General features: G+C 47.1%; 1 protein-coding gene across 19 annotated transcripts in view; it reads left to right on the top strand.

Annotated features, from left to right (window-relative positions):
- SEC31B (SEC31 homolog B, COPII component) overlaps positions 1 to 17,910 on the top strand; it is a 59,999-nt gene that overhangs the window by 16,154 nt on the left and 25,935 nt on the right. For 18 of the 19 annotated variants that reach the window (XM_009010144.5, XM_017979242.4, XM_078346273.1 and 15 more), the window contains 16 exons: positions 293 to 523; positions 2,778 to 2,852; positions 3,100 to 3,198; positions 3,551 to 3,650; positions 4,136 to 4,314; positions 4,546 to 4,672; positions 5,060 to 5,205; positions 5,910 to 6,083; positions 6,782 to 6,943; positions 10,970 to 11,147; positions 11,549 to 11,863; positions 12,109 to 12,167; positions 12,468 to 12,614; positions 12,896 to 13,015; positions 13,446 to 13,517; positions 13,749 to 14,881. In XM_009010144.5, the coding sequence (XP_009008392.3) occupies positions 293 to 523; positions 2,778 to 2,852; positions 3,100 to 3,198; positions 3,551 to 3,650; positions 4,136 to 4,314; positions 4,546 to 4,672; positions 5,060 to 5,205; positions 5,910 to 6,083; positions 6,782 to 6,943; positions 10,970 to 11,147; positions 11,549 to 11,863; positions 12,109 to 12,167; positions 12,468 to 12,614; positions 12,896 to 13,015; positions 13,446 to 13,517; positions 13,749 to 13,928 (2,364 nt within the window). In that variant the 3' untranslated portion in view covers positions 13,929 to 14,881. Of the gene's footprint in view, positions 1 to 292; positions 524 to 2,777; positions 2,853 to 3,099; positions 3,199 to 3,550; positions 3,651 to 4,135; positions 4,315 to 4,545; positions 4,673 to 5,059; positions 5,206 to 5,909; positions 6,084 to 6,781; positions 6,944 to 10,969; positions 11,148 to 11,548; positions 11,864 to 12,108; positions 12,168 to 12,467; positions 12,615 to 12,895; positions 13,016 to 13,445; positions 13,518 to 13,748; positions 14,882 to 17,910 lie in introns of those variants that run through there. The other variant, XR_004732116.3, reaches the window with a different exon arrangement.

The following is a 17,910-nucleotide window of genomic DNA, read 5'->3' as shown; positions in this document are numbered from 1 at the left end:
CTGAGGTATTTAGCCCAGGTGACTGGGAGAATGGTGGTACTGGGACAGGGGAGCAGAAGGTGAGTACTGTGTGGGGAAGTTTGAAGCCGACGGTGCTAAGAGTGCAGAAGTGGTTTTGGTAGGGAGACGCATTTGATACTAAAGTCCTGATCCTATTCTACCCCCTCAGGAACTCTCTTATTTTATTGATTTCCTAGCCTAGGGTCAACCATTAGATGCCTTCTCGGTGAATCTTAGTGTTAGTTTTTGGCCTGAAGGTATAACCGTTACCCTTCTTGCTTGTCCTCACCAGTTTGGAGGGAAGCTGGCTACTTTTGGCCTCCCCAGCACCCCTGCACATCTCGTGTCACAGCCTTGCTCCCGCCTGGTCTTCATCAGTCAAGTCACCACAGAATCTGAATTCCTGATTCGATCAACTGAGCTGCAGGAAGCCCTGGGATCAGGAAATCTACTGACTTACTGTCAGAACAAGAGCCAGCAAGCTTTACTGCAAAGCGAAAAGATGCTGTGGCAGTTCCTGAAGGTAGGAAGCCTGAAGGCTAGCTGTTCAGAGATGTTCCCCCAAAGCCTGGAACTACAACCTGTGTCACCTGCAGGAGAGGTGCAAGCACACTGGGCCCCAGATTACAGAGGCCTTAATTCCCATTAGTATTTTCCCCACACCACACCTACCATCTGGACGAAAAACCTTCAGACCTTTACCAAAGGCCATTTGGGAAGTGGCTAGGGAAGACGGGGAATACACAAGATGTGTTCCTTTATTGCTACTATTGCTGATGTCCTAGATACTTTGCCAGGGCTAAGGCAAAGGCCTTCATGGTATCATGCCAAAGGGCAGGTAATGTAATGGCAAGGAAGGAAAGAGAAAGGAAGAAGATTAATCAGAAGGACTATTGTCATAAGAAGACTTTTGAGTTTGTTTCAAGTCACCCAAGGCATGTCCTCGGAGTGGTCCCTAGGGTTCAGGTGCCTCTGTACATTGGAGGCGTGGATTCAGTTCCAGTTCTCATTTAATTTCAAGATTAGTGTGACACCAGGAGAAGCACTAGACCTGTCAAAGGAAATGAGCCAGTGGGAGATCTGAAGGAAGAAAGGGAAGTAGCTGACCAGTCAGTCAGTGGGATGACTGTGCAAAGTTTTGGAATTGTACAGAAGAATGCAGAAAGGATTGGGCCTGTACCAGGGCATCTGAGAGGGACTTGAAATTTGAGCTTTAGACACAGTAGAGCTTTATGAAGGTGGACATCAGGAAGTTAGGAAAGAGAAAAAGGACTTGAGAAAGACCTTGACTGTACAGTGAAGCTAGAGAATGGTGTCAGAAGAAAAGAGTAAAATGTGATGCTTTTGTCGTAAGCAGGATACAAGTTCCAGAAATGGTGAGATGGGAAACAGAGGGAGTGGTCAGTTCACCCTTTACTCTGCTGAACAACGGGGACAGTGCTACCTATAGGACAGAGGGCATTCTGTTTTGGTTTTGGTTTTTTGAGATGTTTTGCTCTTGTTGCCCAGGCTGGAGTGCAATGGCATGATCTTAGTTCACTGCAACCCCCATCTCCCCAGTTCAAGCGATTCTCCGGCCTCAGCCTCCTGAGTAGCTGGGATTACAGGCACCTGTCACCATGCCCTGCTAATTTTTATATTTTTAGTAGCAACAGGGTTTTACCATGTTGACCAGGCTAGTCTCGAACTCCCCAACTCAGGTGATCCACCTACCCTAGCCTCCCAGAGTGGTGGGATTACAGGTGTGAGCCACCATGCCTTGCCGGCGTTCTGGTATAAAAGCTACCCCAGAGCTGTCCATCATGGGTTCCTGGTTGGGTGTGGTGAACATTTCCAAGGGAAGAGCATGAAGGGAGAAGGGTGCCCAGAGAGACTATGAGAAAGGTCTGGTTAGAAATCCTGGTTCAGTGTGGAATAAATTAAGATCCTGGGACAGTGAACCAAGATTACAGGGGCTTCAGAAAAGCTTGCTCTTTGGTATTTGGGACAGTGAGTGGGAAGCTGACTTTGTGTACTATATTCATGCAACTTCTACCAGATGTCGTCTCAAAGAAACATTTAGGCCCATAAGACTACTGTAGGCTACACTTGGCATCAGTCTTCTTGGAAGAATATGGGATGAGGACCGCAGCAGGGTAGCATCAGACAGGCATCTTCTGTGGGATTCCTTTCAGCAGTCATGCAACAATTCAGAGTTCTCTTCTTCAGGCCCCCAGAGACAGCTCAGGTATAAGGAGATGAGAATATATGTTAGGCAGGTGTATAAGTTGCCCTGACTTAGAAGCTTCTTGCCTACAAAAGCCAATATATCTTCTACCAATTCTAAAAGCCTGGCTTCCAGAATCCCTGCAAGGAATCTATCCAGTTACAGGAGCCACTGCAATCAGGGAAATACATAGCATGTTGTCCACATTAATTATTTCTGGGTTAATAGTTCCAGTCCAGATGCAATTTACCAATCACAAGTATGTTGCCTAGGAACTGCTGGCATTTTACTCTTACCAGACTAGCAGGGTAACAGAGCTAGGAAGTCAATGGAAGGTCAAATTCTCACACACAAGGGGCAGGGGGCTATGTTTACATCACCCGTAGCCCATCAGTAAGTCAGATCTGGAGAGGAAAAGGGAGAGATGGCATTGGACTGCTGAGGGTACTTCTAGTAGTACAAAGAACTATATTTGAGAGTATACTGGCACAGATGCCCAGCTTGGTGTAGTAGGAAGATGGTCATTTATGTTCATTTAATGAAATCTTTTCTGTGTTGTGTGGTTTCTTAGGTGACCTTAGAGCAAGACTCCAGAATTAAATTCCTAAAGCTTTTAGGATACAGTAAAGATGAGCTTCAGAAGAAGGTAAGCTGCTTTTCACATCAGAAATGTGTGCTTGTTGAAGAGAATAAGAGAATGTTGCCAGAGGAAACCACCTCAGAATACCTCTTCCTGGTCTTATTTTTCCATATGTGAGCACTTTACATCCTAGAGTTTGTTTCTCAGAAAAATAGATCAGGGATCTCAGGTAGGGTATGGAGGTGGGAAAAGAGGATAATGCTTATTTGTTCTTACATTGGAAAGAGTGGTTTTCATAAGTCTCTCCCTGCAGGTGGCCACATGGTTGAAGAGTGATGTGGGGCTAGGTGAGGGTCCTCAGCCCAAGGGAAATGACCTCAGCAGTGACAGACAACAGGTCTTCTGCAGTCAGGTGTGGTAGCAGCCCAGTCAGCCTGACCTAGAGTAACACATGAAACCTGTCTTTAGGATGCCTTTTCCTTCCTGGCCTTTTTCTTTGCTCTCTCTATGTGCTTAGCTTCTATAGTAGTCTTCAAACTCCTCATTCTCTTAGAACTAGAGTGAGACACACAGTCCCTAAACTTTTGGACTGAGGGTGAAGAACTGTGTCTTATCCATTAACTGTGGTCCTTCCCAAAAGTTATCTGGCTATTTTTTTAGTTTTACCCATTAACAGCCAAATAGTAGAGCTCTCAGAGCTACTAAGCCAGCTCTCTGTCTTCTGGGTCCATCCTAAGTAGTCACCTCTGTCCTTCCTTATACAGGCCTCCAAACACACCACAGAGGAAGCCTCTGCTTCCTCAGCCTTCTTTGATGAGCTGGTCCCTCAGAACATGACTCCTTGGGAGATCCCCATCACAAAAGGTACCCTGACCCTGAGAGAGAGAGAAGAGTCTCTGCTTAGGAGTAGGTGGGCCCAGAGGTTTTGGACTAGAGATATTCCCTTCTTGTCCCTGCCTCTTGCCTTCCTCCCACCATCTCAAATGCTGAGTGAGTCACTTACCAGTTAGAGCTCTCTCTGGTTATAGATTTTCATGAATAGGTTCTTCCTATGGAAGGCCTTCTATCAGGAGATTTTTTTCTATCCTTCTTGCTGAAAGGACTAACCCTGCCCACAGTGATCAAGCACACCTTACACTGGTGCCAGTTCCCTCCCTTGTCTTGGGCCCTGTCTTTAGACCTGGGCACCAACATACATTTTGTTGCCAAGGAATGAAGCTTGAGGGTGTAGTTTGGAGCAAAGCAGGCTGAGTGATACAGAGATACAGAGGGTGTGCTGTGGGCCCTGCCAGGGGCAGGAAGTGAGGGTTTGAGAGCAACTCATGCAGAGGGGATGCTTCTGCCTGCAGATGTTGATGGACTCCTAAGCCAGGCTCTTCTGCTTGGGGAGCTGGGCCCGGCTGTGGAGCTGTTTCTGAAGGAAGAGCGCTTTGCTGATGCCATTATCCTGGCCCAGGCTGGGGGTGCAGATCTGCTGAAGCAAACACAGGAGCACTACTTGGCCAAGAAGAAAACCAAAATCTCCTCGGTAACTGCCCATCATGCAGGAGAAAAAGGGAGGGGATTACTGGGACCTCGTGAGGTGGATACTCACACCTTGGGACCTGTGTTTGAGTAGCTGCCTGCCTCTTTCTACTCTAACCACCCCCACCTCACCACTAGTCCCTACTCAGTGGTCTAGCCGGAGGCCTATGCAGGACTCCTGCTTTCTATGCTGGATGGATGGCTGATGGCCTCTTTCCCTCTCTGCCCATTACAGCTTTTAGCCTGTGTTGTGCAGAAGAATTGGAAGGATGTGGTGTGTACCTGTAGCCTGAAGAACTGGAGAGAGGCACTGGCCTTGCTACTGACATACTCAGGCCCAGAGAAATTCCCTGAGCTCTGTGGTAGGTGTGGCCCCAGGCTTCAGGGTAAAATGGTGTGACTCCAGCATGGAGTAAGGGATGCATGCAGGGCGGAGGTAGAGGAGCAGCCTGAGCTCTGGGAGGCCAGGCCATGTTGTCAGGGCTAGAGTCTGGCCCAGCCAGGAGGCAGGGACCACAGTGCATGCCCCTGCTTTCAGAGGGGATCCTTTGTTGTCCTGTTTCACTTTGTCTTGTCACATGATGTGAGCACTTTCCCCTTCTCTGTACAGCAACACTCAGTTTCAGTGTTGTCTTAAAGCCACTGTAGCTACTTGTCCCAAGCTCATGGTCCTCTCCCTGTTTCCAAACAGGAGAAGGAGGGGCACACAGGGCAGCTGTGCCATTAATGAAATTTCCCTCTCTCTGCAGACATGCTGGGAACTCGCATGGAACAGGAGGGCGGCAGGGCCCTAACCTCTGAAGCCCGACTCTGTTATGTGTGCTCAGGGAGTGTGGAGCGGCTGGTGGAGTGCTGGGCAAAATGCCAGCAGGCTTTGTCCCCCATGGCTCTGCAGGTACCCCTTCTCCTCAGGGTACTGGCCACTCCATACCAGGCCCTTAGGAGGCTAGCAGTGGAGGATGTGCAGAGCTAGCAGAGTCGAATCTTCTGGGACAGGATGGAGCCAAAGTGTTAGAGAGAAGCAAAGGGTCCTCAATGTCTGGAATTGTCTCTTCTTCCCTCAGAGGAGACCAAGCAGCAGCTGCTTCATTGTTAGTCCTCATAATTTTTTTCCTATCTCAGGTTTGGTTTTACAAATGTATTCAGTATTTGAGCAGGTGTGGCTTGGCCCTTCTATTAGCTACTGTGAAAAATTCTGTGGATCTAAACTACCAGGTGTCCTATGAGTCACCACAGAAAGTGGGGGTTGCAGACTCATGTAGAGACAAAAGTCACACGTGAAACAATTAGTGTAACAGACTCTGTGGTTGATGATGTATACATAGAAAGGGTCAAAAAGCAAAAGGAAGAGTCAGAGATGTGCAAAAATCTAAGATCCAGATGGGTCCAGTTAAATCCAATCCTAATGGCTTGGGAGCTGAGGCCAAGTGTCCCTTTTCTGTCATGGTTCTTACATGTCATCTTCTGCTGCCTTCACCTAGGTACGGCCAGGTATCCTCATCTCCACCCATAGTAGGAGATCCCTGAGTGAGCTGCCTGGGCTTAGAGAGTAGGGTATGCCTCGATGAGAGTTTACCACCCTCATCCTTGTCCTTATAGGACCTGATGGAGAAGGTGATGGTTCTTAACAGGAGCTTGGAGCTACTGCGGGGTCCTCTTGGGGTGAGCCCAGGCCCTGCCACAACCTACAGGGTCACTCAGTATGCCAACCTCCTGGCAGCCCAGGGCAGCCTGGCCACTGCCATGAGCTTTCTCCCCAGTGACTGTGCTCAGGTAAGTGGGGCCATGTGGAGAGAGCAAACCATTTCATTCAGTCATCTAATATTGATTGAGCATTTCCATGTTCCAGGCACTATGCTAATGCTGAAGCTCCTAGGATAGAAAAGATCGAATCCCTTAAGCACCTTACAATCTGCTGGGGAAAGATGAGATATCAGTGACTTATGGTGCCATAACAGAAGCTTATACTGAGCACTGTGGGAGTCCAGGGAAGGGACTGATTTTTGCCTGGAGAAGTCAAGGAAGGCTTCCCAATGGTTAAAACAGCTGAGCTGGACCTTCAAAGAGAAGTAGCTTACCAGCAGATGCAAGGCATTCTAAGCAGAAAGAATAGCAAGGAGGAAGGCATGCAGGTGTTTGGTGGGGATTCAGCAATTTTAAGTCATTTCTAAGGGGGCTAGAGTGTATAGCAGGGGCATCCAAGGGTGAGAATACAGTGGTGAGTTCTTAGTTTCTGTTTCTGGTTGGGCCAATAAAGCCCCTTCCCCATCCCTCTTTTCCACTTATCGCTAGAGACAGAAACCGAAAACCATGACTTCAGGCTGCTAAAAGCCTAAAACCAAACAGAACCACAACAAAATAAGACGGGTTGGACAAGCTTGGCATAGAGGGTCAGCTGAAATTTGACTGCTACCTGGGGCCTTGATTGTTTTAATTTACTTGACACAGCTCTTCCTCATTAAAACTTATAGCCACCAGTTCAGCAGCTAAGAGATCGGCTTTTTCATGCCCAAGGTTCTGCTGTTTTGGGCAAACAATCTCCCCCTTTCCCTTTCCCACGGATTGTTGTGGGAGCTACCTGCCACTCTAAGGAGACATCATCTTACAGTTTGGGATCCCAGCCATCTCACCAGGTAAGACCTTATTTGTTAATTCATTAGTTCATTCATTCAGTAATACTTATGTGTCAAGCATGGTTCTGGGCACTTGGAATATATTAGTGAACAAAACTGATGAAAATTCCCAACTTCCATAGAACATAGATTCAGTTCTTTTTATAATAAATAACTGTTTGTTGAACAACTACTAGGCTCTTAGGACACAAAGGTGCAAAAATCATGATCCTTGCCCTCAAGTAGCTCATAGTCTAGTGGAAAGATAGATATGTAAAAAATAGCTACAGTAAAAATTCTTAAATACCATGATTGGGGTATGGCAAGGGGCTACACGATCATACAGAAGAAAGCAGTTTACTCTGTATGGTGAGCTTGGTGGGGCAGTTCAGGGAGTGCTTCAGAATCAGTCTGATGTTTGATCAGCGTCTCAAAGATCAAAAGTTATTTAGGTCAAGGAATGGGTAGGTGAAGACTGTTTCAAGCACAGAGGATAGCAGGTACAAAGACTGAAGCAAGAGTAAGCTGAGGCCTTTTGAGGATTACTGATATTTAATTGGGGCTGCAACACAGGTGTTTGTAGCTGTGAAGTGAAGTTAGACAAAGCTGGAACACCGGGTAGGAGTTAGATCACTAAGGACATAGCATTCTGTGCTAAAGAACTTGACAGGGAGGAGCTATTGAACAGTTTTATGAAGGGAGTGATGTAATTAGTTGTATGTTAGGAAGGGCCAGGCTGGAGGAAGTAAGGAGGCTGTAACAAGGGATGATGAAGACATGAAATAACCTAAAGCTGGTGAGGTTGGATTTGAGATACTTAGTACTTAGTAGATAGAACTGACAGAATTGCCGATAATCTGGAGAGGTGTATGTGTGGCTGGGAAGCTGAGGGAAAGGAAGGAGGTTCTGGCCAAAGTGCCCAGGTGGATTGGGTACTGTTAACATGCAAGGCCAGAAGCTTACTAGAGGAGCTGGGGAACAGAATCCAGGGAGATCTGGATACAGTTATCAGGCAGAAGCTCTGATGGCTCATCTTGTCCCACCTTCAATCAGGAATCCCTACCCTAATTCCTTTTTTTACTTCCCTTTTCTCCCTCCCTTTCTTCCCTCGCTTCTCTCTCCTTTCACCCCTTACCCTTACCCTCTCCTCCTCTCCCTCTTTTCATTTAAAAATAACTATGATTCACAGGAGGTGGCAAAGAAATGTACTGGTATGTCTCCTATATCCCAACACCACCTCCCTCCCACGTCAGCATCTCACACCACAGTACAGTATGAAAACCAAGAAATTAACATGAATACAATCCATAGATTCAAATTTCAGATTCAGTTTCCACCAGTTTTACATATTGTTATGTGTGTTTACGCAGTGTTGTCACATTGTGGTCTGTAACCACCAAATTCAAGATAGTCATTTTACCAACACCACAAGACTCTCCAGTGTTGCCGCTTTTATAGCTGCACTTGTCCCACATTCTCATCCTTGGCTTCACCCATATGTTCTCTGGCTCTATCGTTGTTATTTAACGATTGTTACGTGAATAGAATTGTTACGTGCAATATGTAGCCTTTTGAGATTGGCTTTTCTCACTTAGCATAACTTCTTTGAGATTCATTCAAGTTGTTGTGTGTACCAGTGGTTCATGCATCCATATTGCAGAGTAGTATTTCATGGTGTGAATGTAGCATGGTTTTTATTTTTTTATCCATTCAAACTTTGAAGGGCATTTGGGTAGTTCCCAGTTTGGGGCTATTATGAATAAAGCTGCTGAGTATTCATATACAAGTTCCTAATTGGCATCTTTACTAGGTTCAGTCTCTCAATCCATGAATGTGACATGTTTCGCCAATGCTCTCTCCATCAGCGTTTTATAATTTTTATCACACCAATCCTGTACATATTTTGTCCAATTCATACTTGAGTTTAATTTTTTTAATATCACCTATCAGCTCATGCCTATTAAGTATTTAATTTTCTCTTGAGCAGTTTAAAATCAAATCATATTATATTTTGAATCTTGGTTTCCACGTGTTCATTGTTAAGTATGTAGAAATGCAGTTGATTTTTATGTGTTGATGTGGTTATATCCTGTGACTTTTCTGAATAGTTCTAGAAGTTTTTTGTGGATTCCATGGAGTTTTCTATTAGACAGTCATGTTATCTGCAAATCTGCAAACAGATAATTTCCTTTCTTTTCAATCCATATGCATTTAATTTCTTTTGCATGCCTTATTGTAGAGACTAGGACTTCCAGTCTGTGTTAAGTAAGAATAGTGAACATGAGCCGAGTGCTGTGGGTCATGCCTGTAATTCCAGCACTTTGGGAGGCTAAGGTGGGTGGATCACCTGCAGTCAGGAGTTGAAGACCAGCCTGGCCAACATGGTGAGACCTCCGTCTCTACTAAAAATACAAAATTAGCTGGGCATGGTGGCGCATGCCTGTAATCCCAGCTGCTCAGGAGGCAAAGCTGGGTGTTGCTTGAACCCAGTACATGGAGGTTGCAGTGAGCTGAGATTGCACCATTGCACTCTAGCCTGGGCCAACAAGAGTGAAACTCCGTCTCAGAAAAAAAGAATAGTGAACATGAATGTCCTTGCCTTGTTTCCAGTCTGAGAGAAAAAACATTCAGTATTTCAGCATTAAGTATGATGTTAGCTTCAGGTTTTTTGTAGATGCTCTTTATGAGACCAAGGACGTTTCTCTCTATTCCTTGTGTCTTAGTCCATTTTGTGCCATATAACAGAATACCACAGACTGAGTAATTTATAAAGAACAGAAATGTATTTCTTATAGTTCTGGAGTCCAAGATTAAGGCATCAGCAGGTATGGCCTTTGGTTCCAAGATGGTGCCTTGCTGGTATGTCCTCACATGGCAGGCAAGATGGGCAAGAGAAAGCAAACCCACTCCTGCAAGCCCTTTTTATAGCGGCATTTATCCATTAATGAGGACAGAGCCCTCGTGACCTCAGCACTTCCAAAAAGTCCCACCTCCCAACACTGTTGCACTGAGGATTTTCAACACATGAATTTTGGGGAACATTCAGACCATAACACCTTGTGTACTAGATCATTAATTGGTGTTGAATTTTGTCAGATGTTTTTTCTGCATCATTTCTGTGATCATACTATTTTCCTTCTTTAGCTCGTTGATATAGAGGATTAAATTGATTGGTTTTTAGATATATTGGACCGGCTTTGCATGACCTGGAATAAATCCCACTTTCTTGTGGAATGTTATTTTTTGTATACAGTATTTGATTTGCTAAAATTTTGTTGAGGATTTTTTTTGTCTAAATTCATGAGAAATATTGATGTTTAGTTTTATTTTCTGCCATCTTTTTCTGGTATTGGCATCAGGGTAATACTGGTCTCATGAAATTAGTTAGGAAGTGCTCCTTCTGGGCCAGGCGCAGTGGCTCACGCCTGTAATCCTAGCACTTTGGGAGGCCAAGGTGGGTGGATCACCTGAGGTCAGGAGTTCAAGACCAGCCTGGCCATCATGGTGAAACCCCATCTTTAAAAAAGGAAAAAAAAAAAGGAAGTGCTCCTTCTGTTTTCTGGAAGAGATTATGTAACCTTTGTATTAATTCTTTGACTGTTCAGTGAAATTCTCCGTGAAACCATCTTGGCCTGGAGATTTCTTCTTTGGGGGCTTTTAAATGACAAATTCAATTTCTTTAATCGTTGTAGGACTACCCAGATCTTCTTTCATTGTGACTGAGTTTTGGTAGTTTGTGGTTCTCAAGGAATTGGCCCATTGCTGATAAGTTGTCAAATATATGAATGTCAAGTTATTTGTAGTATTTCTTTTAACATAGTAATCCTTTTAATGGCTTTGGGCCTGTTGTAATATTCTCTGTTTCATCTCTGATGATGATTTATGTCTTCTCTCTTATTATCAATTTTTATGTGTTTATCAATTTTATTGATTTTTTTCCTCAAAGAACTAGTTTTTGTTTCACTAATTTTCCCCATGATTTTTCTGTTTCCTATTACTTGCCTTTCTCTTTCCTTTCTAAGAGCTGACGCTTTTTTCTCTTCATAGGTTCCAGCTCCATCTCCAAGGCCAAGGCTTTTCGCCCCTCATTCGTCACCAGTGATGCCCTTGACACCATCCCATCCTAACCCTTATCAGGCCTCCAAGATGCAGAATATAAGTGACTACAGGGCACCCAGGTCCCAGGCTGTCCAGCCTTTGCCTCTGGGCCCTGGGGTAAGGCCTGGTGAGTGAGTCACTGAAGATCTATCTAGGCAGAGCGCAGAGGTCTCAGGAAAGCAACTGGCATGGCCAGCATGGATTTGGGGGTCTGTACGTCTGTCTAGTGACAGGAGCTTGGAAGTTGAGAATTCTGAATTCCTTATGCTGTCACTGGCTTCATACCTTTGGCAATATACCAAAGAGTTATGTTGGTTATTTCAACCCTATGGGATTGTTTTGAAGGTCAGTCACATAAGGAATATAGTTAAAAGAATTTTGTAAATTATAGATTTCCATATATAATCATGGAATGTATTAATCATGTATTATTAATTTTTTGTTGCTATCCTGTTTCTGCCTGATATGCTCTGAGATGCTCCTGAATTGAAGTTTAGTGACAAATGACCTATTTCTCTTCCACTTCAGCTTCATCTCAGCCACAGCTATTAGGAGGGCAAAGGGCACAAGCTCCTAACCCTGTGGGATTCCCTGGGACACGGCCTCTTCCTGGTTCCCCTCTACCCATGGCATCCCCAGACATCATGCAGCCTGGCTCTACCTCCCTGCCTGAGACTCCTAGACTGTTCCCTCTGCTTCCTGTGAGACCACCAGGTCTCAGCCACATGGTCTCCCATACCCCAGCCCCTCCTGTGAGCTTCCCTGTGTCAACTCCTCCAGGGGGCCCAGGTGCCCCATGCTCCAGTGTCCTCCCAACCACTGGCGTCATGACTCCTTACCCAGGTCAGTCTTCCCTCCATGGGTCCCTCTTCTGGGTTATTGCCTCCCCTGCCTCTCCCACTACTTTGGGAGTCTTTCCTCAAGTCAGAGGGCTGGGGTCCCATTGGGGGAGGGTGGCCAGGAGTGTAGATGGTCTGCAGAGGGAGGTATGGTGGACTTCAACTCAAAGAATGCTTCCAGCTTTCAGATCAAAAACTAACAGGGTTTTTCACTATGCACCTACAAACTTCTATCTTTTTACCCTGTAGGACCTCAAGATTCCAGGAAAGATGCTGCAGCCTCCAGGGGAAGCCTCCAGAGGAACAAGGTCAATGCATCTTTCCCCACCCACTCCCTTGTCATTCCCCAGTGACCTACGTTCTAATTCCTTAGAGGATTCAGTCAGTCCTTTCCCTTCTCAGGCTGTCCCCACTCTCCTCCCACTTACTCTGCTCCCCTCAGGACCCTTATCTTTCCCTCTTACACACATATACAAGTTTCCTCGTTTCCCGGTTTCCTACACTCACTCTTTTGCCTCCTTTTTCATTATCAGTCCCACTACTCCCCAAAACCAGAGCCATGGAGTCTCTCAGCTTAGACTCATGTGTCTTTCCTTCTGTCTCTTTAGCTGCCAGAGACATTTCTACCCCCAGCACCAATTACTGCTCCAGTTATGAGCCTCACCCCTGAACTGCAAGGGATTCTTCCCTCACAGCCCCCTGTCTCCGGTGTGAGTCATGCTCCCCCAAGAGCTCCAGGAGAACGCAGCCTGCAGGTGACAGGGACAGTGTATTCCCCTCCCTTGGGAAACCTTCCAGCCCTCCTTGGGTGTAGGTCATGGTAGATGGGCCTCATTCTTCAAGGTAGAGACAGTCTCTGAGCTGAAGGAGACTGGGGGCAGGTACCAGGTGTCCTGCAGAGAGAGGGAGGCTGCTCCTCTCCTCAACTCCGCTCTAATGGGAACAGTGTGACTATGAGTCACTGAGGACTGGTCCTTAGGGAAGCCATGAGAAGGACAGCTTGTCCCTCTCACCTTTCTCCCCACTTCTTTATCAGCAACTTCAGCAGCTGCCCCCTGAGAAAGTGGAGAGGAAGGAGCTGCCTCCAGAGCATCAGTCCTTGAAGACCAGCTTTGAGGCCCTTCTCCAGCGCTGCTCCCTGTCTGCAAACGACTTAGTAAGTCTCAACCTTCTCCACAGGGTACCCTCCTCCCACCCCTAGCTGGTTCTAGGACCTCAGCTGTGGACCGGTTCCTTGCGTGACTCTCCTCTCACTGCCTCTGGGCATGCGCTCTATCTGTACTTATGTGATGTCCTTGTGGAGCAGGAGAGACTTCAAATCTGGTCTGAAGTCCAGCTCCTTGGTAGCAGGACAGCAGCACTGAGACTAAAGACAGCAGGAGGAGTGGAAGCAGGGCGAAGCCAGGAGTGAGGAAGTCTGCCATTCCTTTGCTGGCCATGCCAGCTTGAGCCAGCCACTTCCTTCTTGGGCCTTCACTTCCTTTGTGAAATGAAGCCATTCTAGCTCTAATATACTATGATTCTTTATGGCCCGGGGTAGTGTTTGCCTTGGGGGTTGGGGTTGGAATCTATTTCTTTCCCTGCAGAAGACAAAAAGGAAGCTGGAAGAGGCAGCCCAGCGTCTGGAGTGTCTATATGAGAAGCTCTGCGAGGGGACAGTAAGTACACCTAGCTGTGCTCCCACTGCCTCCTGCCCTCCCACCATCACCATGGCCAAAGGAAGCCCAGCGTCTTTTCTTCCCATAGGTCTCACTGACCTGGGTTCTCCACAAAATACATGCCTCCTGCCTGAACTGAGCCCCAAAACTTAAGTCCTCCCTTATCCCTTCCAGGCTGCCAGGGTAGGGCCTGGGTTGGGCTCACTAACCGAAGGGTCCCTCCCTCCACAGCTCTCACCTCACGTCGTGGCTGGGCTCCACGAGGTTGCCCGCTGTGTGGATACAGGAAGCTTTGAGCAGGGCCTCGCAGTGCATGCCCAGGTGGCGGGCTGCAGCAGCTTCAGCGAGGTGTCCAGCTTCATGCCTATCCTGAAGGCTGTCCTCACCATCGCTCATAAGCTGCAGGTCTAAACCAGGCAGGCTTTCTTGCTAGGAGGCCACTTCTGCTGTTCTTAACTCCTCCCTGCAGAAGAGGGGACTTTTGCAACAGATTGATGGTTTTGCCCGACGCTTTTCCTTGCTGCCCGGTATGTGATGCTGCAGGCTTGGCTCCAAATCAGCCGAGTGCCTACTTTTGACTCCTTTATGCCTGGCCTTCTAGGATCTATCCAAGACTCTCTCAGGCCTGGAGGCAGGGCGCAGAGTCAGTTCTTCCCTCTCCCTAATATTATACTCTGTAAGGATCTGAGGCAGGGTATCTTCTCCCCCAGGGATATTCTGTTTAAGTGGCTTCTGAGAGGGTGAACAGGATTGTTACTTCCAAGTCTACCTCTGCTGTGACCCATCTTGCGGGTCTTTTGTTTCTCCCTCTGTGGTTTATGAGCTTGCCCTTACCTTCTCCCTGCCTCTGACTTCGTATTTCCAGGTCCATATTTCTCTGTAGCCCAGGGTCTGGGGTAGAGCTGACTACTGTTCACCCTTTAAACAAGTCTTGGATGTGAGGGATGGGTGCTGAGCAGAACCAAGAGAGGAAACTTTGGCACTGTTAAAATGGAATTTCTCATCTGCCAGTGTTATTAAGGGTGGGCTAGATTAGATGGAAGGTGAACTGCCTTTTGCCAGAAGCTATCTTAGGCAGGAGACAGGAGCAGGGGAACCACAGCCTGTGGAGAACTGCCCTTGACCCACTTACGCGGAGCCCTAGCCCAAGGCCATTCCTTCTGTGATGATGAAGCCCAGTTCTGGAATAGGAGCCATATGAAGGAACGATTCTCTTTAGCACTGCTCCTCAAGGGTTGGGGGCCCGTCTCACGCTCAGCCACCACATGCCACAGGGCTGCCTTCTTCGATTGCATTTTCATTTGCGGCCCTGTATTTGATGCAGTGATATACTCAATGGTGCAATAAAGCTGCTTTGATTTGGTTTCCTCTGTCACCTCCCAGTCATTGCCTGCACGGGTCCCGTTTTGACATGACCTTTCTAGTCTTTTTTTTCTTTTCTTTTCTTTTTTTTTTTTTTTGAGACAGTTTTTTTTTTTGAGACACTCCAGCCCGGGCTGGAGTGCAATGGCACGATCTCGGCTCCCTGCAACCTCTGCCTCCTGGGTTTAAGCAATTCTTCTGCCTCAGCCTCCCCAGTAGCTTGGATTACAGGCATACGCCACCACGCCCAGCTAATTTTTTTGTATTTTTAGTAGAGATGGGGTTTCTCCATGTTGGTCAGGCTCATCTCCAACTCCCAACCTCAGGTGATCCGCCCACCTTGGCCTCCCAAAGTGCTGGGATTACAGGTGTGAGACACCACACCTGGCTCTAGGCCTCTTTATTCTTGCTTCTGGCACCCTAGTAAAGCAGGGGAGAGGCTTAGGGAGAGAAATCAAGAAAGTTAAAGGAAGGGGTCCCGTCCCACTGAACTAGGTTCTCTCCTTGCAGCATCTGTGGTCACTCTGCTGGGTGTGTTGGGCGTGGGAGGCTGTCTCCCTTCATCCGTGCCTGGTGTTCAGTTCCAGGGTTTTCCCCACCCCACTTCAGGGCTGAGCTCAGCTATACAAAGGGACTGGTGTGAAGCCAGGGGGTCCTAGCCCTAATCCTGTTGTAGATCCCATCATGTCTGCAGACTAGATGTGTGTGTGTTTGGGAGGGAGGGATTGTTAGGCGGTATTTGTTTGTAAAGCCACTTGCTCTTCAGATAATACTTGCACTAACTTCTATTGATGAAGCAGTGTGAGCCCCAGCAAAGTCCTTTCCCAAAGTGTCTTTGAAGCCAAGAGCCCATTGAAGGGAAGAAAGGCTGGGAGAGGGGATTAGTTTGTTCAGCAGCTGTGAATTTCAGTGGGAGGTTGATGAACTCCGAAGTCTTTGTTTAAATTAAAGTGGGGGAGAAAAAAGCCGCTGTTGGAGTGAGAGCCCCACTTGGGGCCCTGAGCTAACACAAGGAGAAGTCTGAGCTGCAGGGAGCTGTGTACTGACTGCGGAGACTTTTCTCAAATCCTCTCGGAAAAGGTGTTGTGAGAAGACAAGGGGGCGGAGTGGCGGATTAGCATGTGAAATGAAGTTTTCATTGACTCCGGTGGGGGTAGAAGGCTATTTTAATGGCATTTTGTTCTCCTATTTTCTCTTTTTGAGCTCTTTAGAGATATTGTTTTGCTAAGACAGGCTTTCTTCCCACTTCTTTCCAGTCTGAGGATTGCCTCTATGGGAGCCAACGTAAATATTTCTCCTCCAGGAATGTGGGTTAATTAAAAGGAAATGAATGAGTGGAAGCATCCAATCCAGAAATACAATAGGCGAGTGCCCTGGCCTGCCCTCCCCTCCCACTACCACCAGCACGAAGGACAACCCCCGTCTCTGTGCCCTAACCTGCTGCTAAGGCCATTTGAGGCTGCTATTCTTTTCAAAAAGAAAAAGCTCTGCCTGTGTGTAGGCTCACAAGCCAGGGACAGGAAGGAGACCGTGCTTTGCCCACCCCAACCAATGTCTTTGTCACTTCTCAGGACCTCCCTCTGTTTCTGTCCCCTGGCTGAGACAGATGGGCTCCTGAAGAGCACACAAGAGGTGGGAAGGGGCCTGTGCTCTGCACTCACCCCACAGTAACTTAATAGTTGGGGGAAGAAGCCAGTCATCTTTCTCAGCATCAGTTTAAATCTGTAAAACAAAAGATTTGACTGGCTGACCTCAAAGATGTCTTCCCAAGCACCAGTTCTGGAGTTGTCTACTATGTAAAAGGACCACAGCCCTGGCAATTGAGTGTAAGGTGAGAACTGAAGCTCCATGATGCAGCGATGGCGGTGGTTGTTCGCTACTGTCTCCACTTGTGTTTGTTGAATGAACAAGTGAACAAGTGGATATTGCAAAAGGAAGGGAAAAGCAATACAGATCCAAGGCAGCTCAGTCATGTTTTCTTGTTAGAACTGGAATGAATCTGGTATTCATTTGGGGATATAAAACAATAACCTAGGCCAGGTGCGGTGGCTCATGCCTGTAATCCCAGCACTTTGGGAGGCTGAGGTGGGTAGATCACAAGGTAAAGAGATTGAGACCATCCTGGCCAACATGATGAAATCCCATCTCTACTAAAAATACAAAAATTAGCTGGGCGTGGTGGTGTGCACCTGTGGTCCCAGCTACTCAGGAGGCTGAGGCAGGAGAATCCCTTGAACCTGGGAGGAGGAGGTTGCAGTGAGCCAAGATCACACAACTGCACTCCAGCCTGGCAACAGAGCAAGACTCCGTCTCAAAAACCAAAAGCAAAAAACAACAACCTATGAAATAATGTTCTGGCAGCATGATATAGAGTGCTGACCTAGAGTTATCAAGTAGGAAGCACAATACTACTCTTGCTTTTGTGCTAAGAGACTTCCTGAGAATGCAGCTTTACTTTACAACATTGTACTTTTAAATTTTCTAGCTGCCTTGCCAAACTCTTTGTGTACATTAAGTAATTCTGCAAAGTGGGACAGGTAGGTTAGTATATACGGCTGTTTAAGGAGGAAAGGCGAGTTGGGAGATTCAGGAGGCCCAGATAAAAGCGGAGGGAATACGTGAAGGGCCTTTTGCTAATAGAGCTGGAAATGAAGCACTAGGAACACCTGAAAGGAAGTGTATCCCCTGGTCAGGGAAGAGAAACTCCCTGCGTTAGTGAGACCAGAAGGTGTGAGTGAGGCCAGGGCTTGGGATCTGACCTGGCCATTGCCTCAGTTTGGAGTACGGGGGCCCTTCCACTCTTACAGGTGAGCCCCTAGAGTCTTGACTTTTTTTTACCTGGAACCAGCCACACTGCTTTCTCCTACTCTGGGAGAGGAAGGCTGAGGCTGTCTAGCATCTGACCAGTTCTGCTCCAGAAGAGCTGCCCGGTCCCAGACTCGGGACTGTCCTAGGGCAAGAAAGCTGGCTGGGAAGCTCCTTGGGTTACAGAGGGTCTGTCAGGGATTGGTTTTTCCCTCCCCAAGGACTT

Source organism: Callithrix jacchus, chromosome 12, assembly GCF_049354715.1.
Source record: "Callithrix jacchus isolate 240 chromosome 12, calJac240_pri, whole genome shotgun sequence".
NCBI classification, from domain to species: domain Eukaryota; kingdom Metazoa; phylum Chordata; class Mammalia; order Primates; family Cebidae; genus Callithrix; species Callithrix jacchus.
This window is presented reverse-complemented; position numbering and strand designations above follow the sequence as displayed.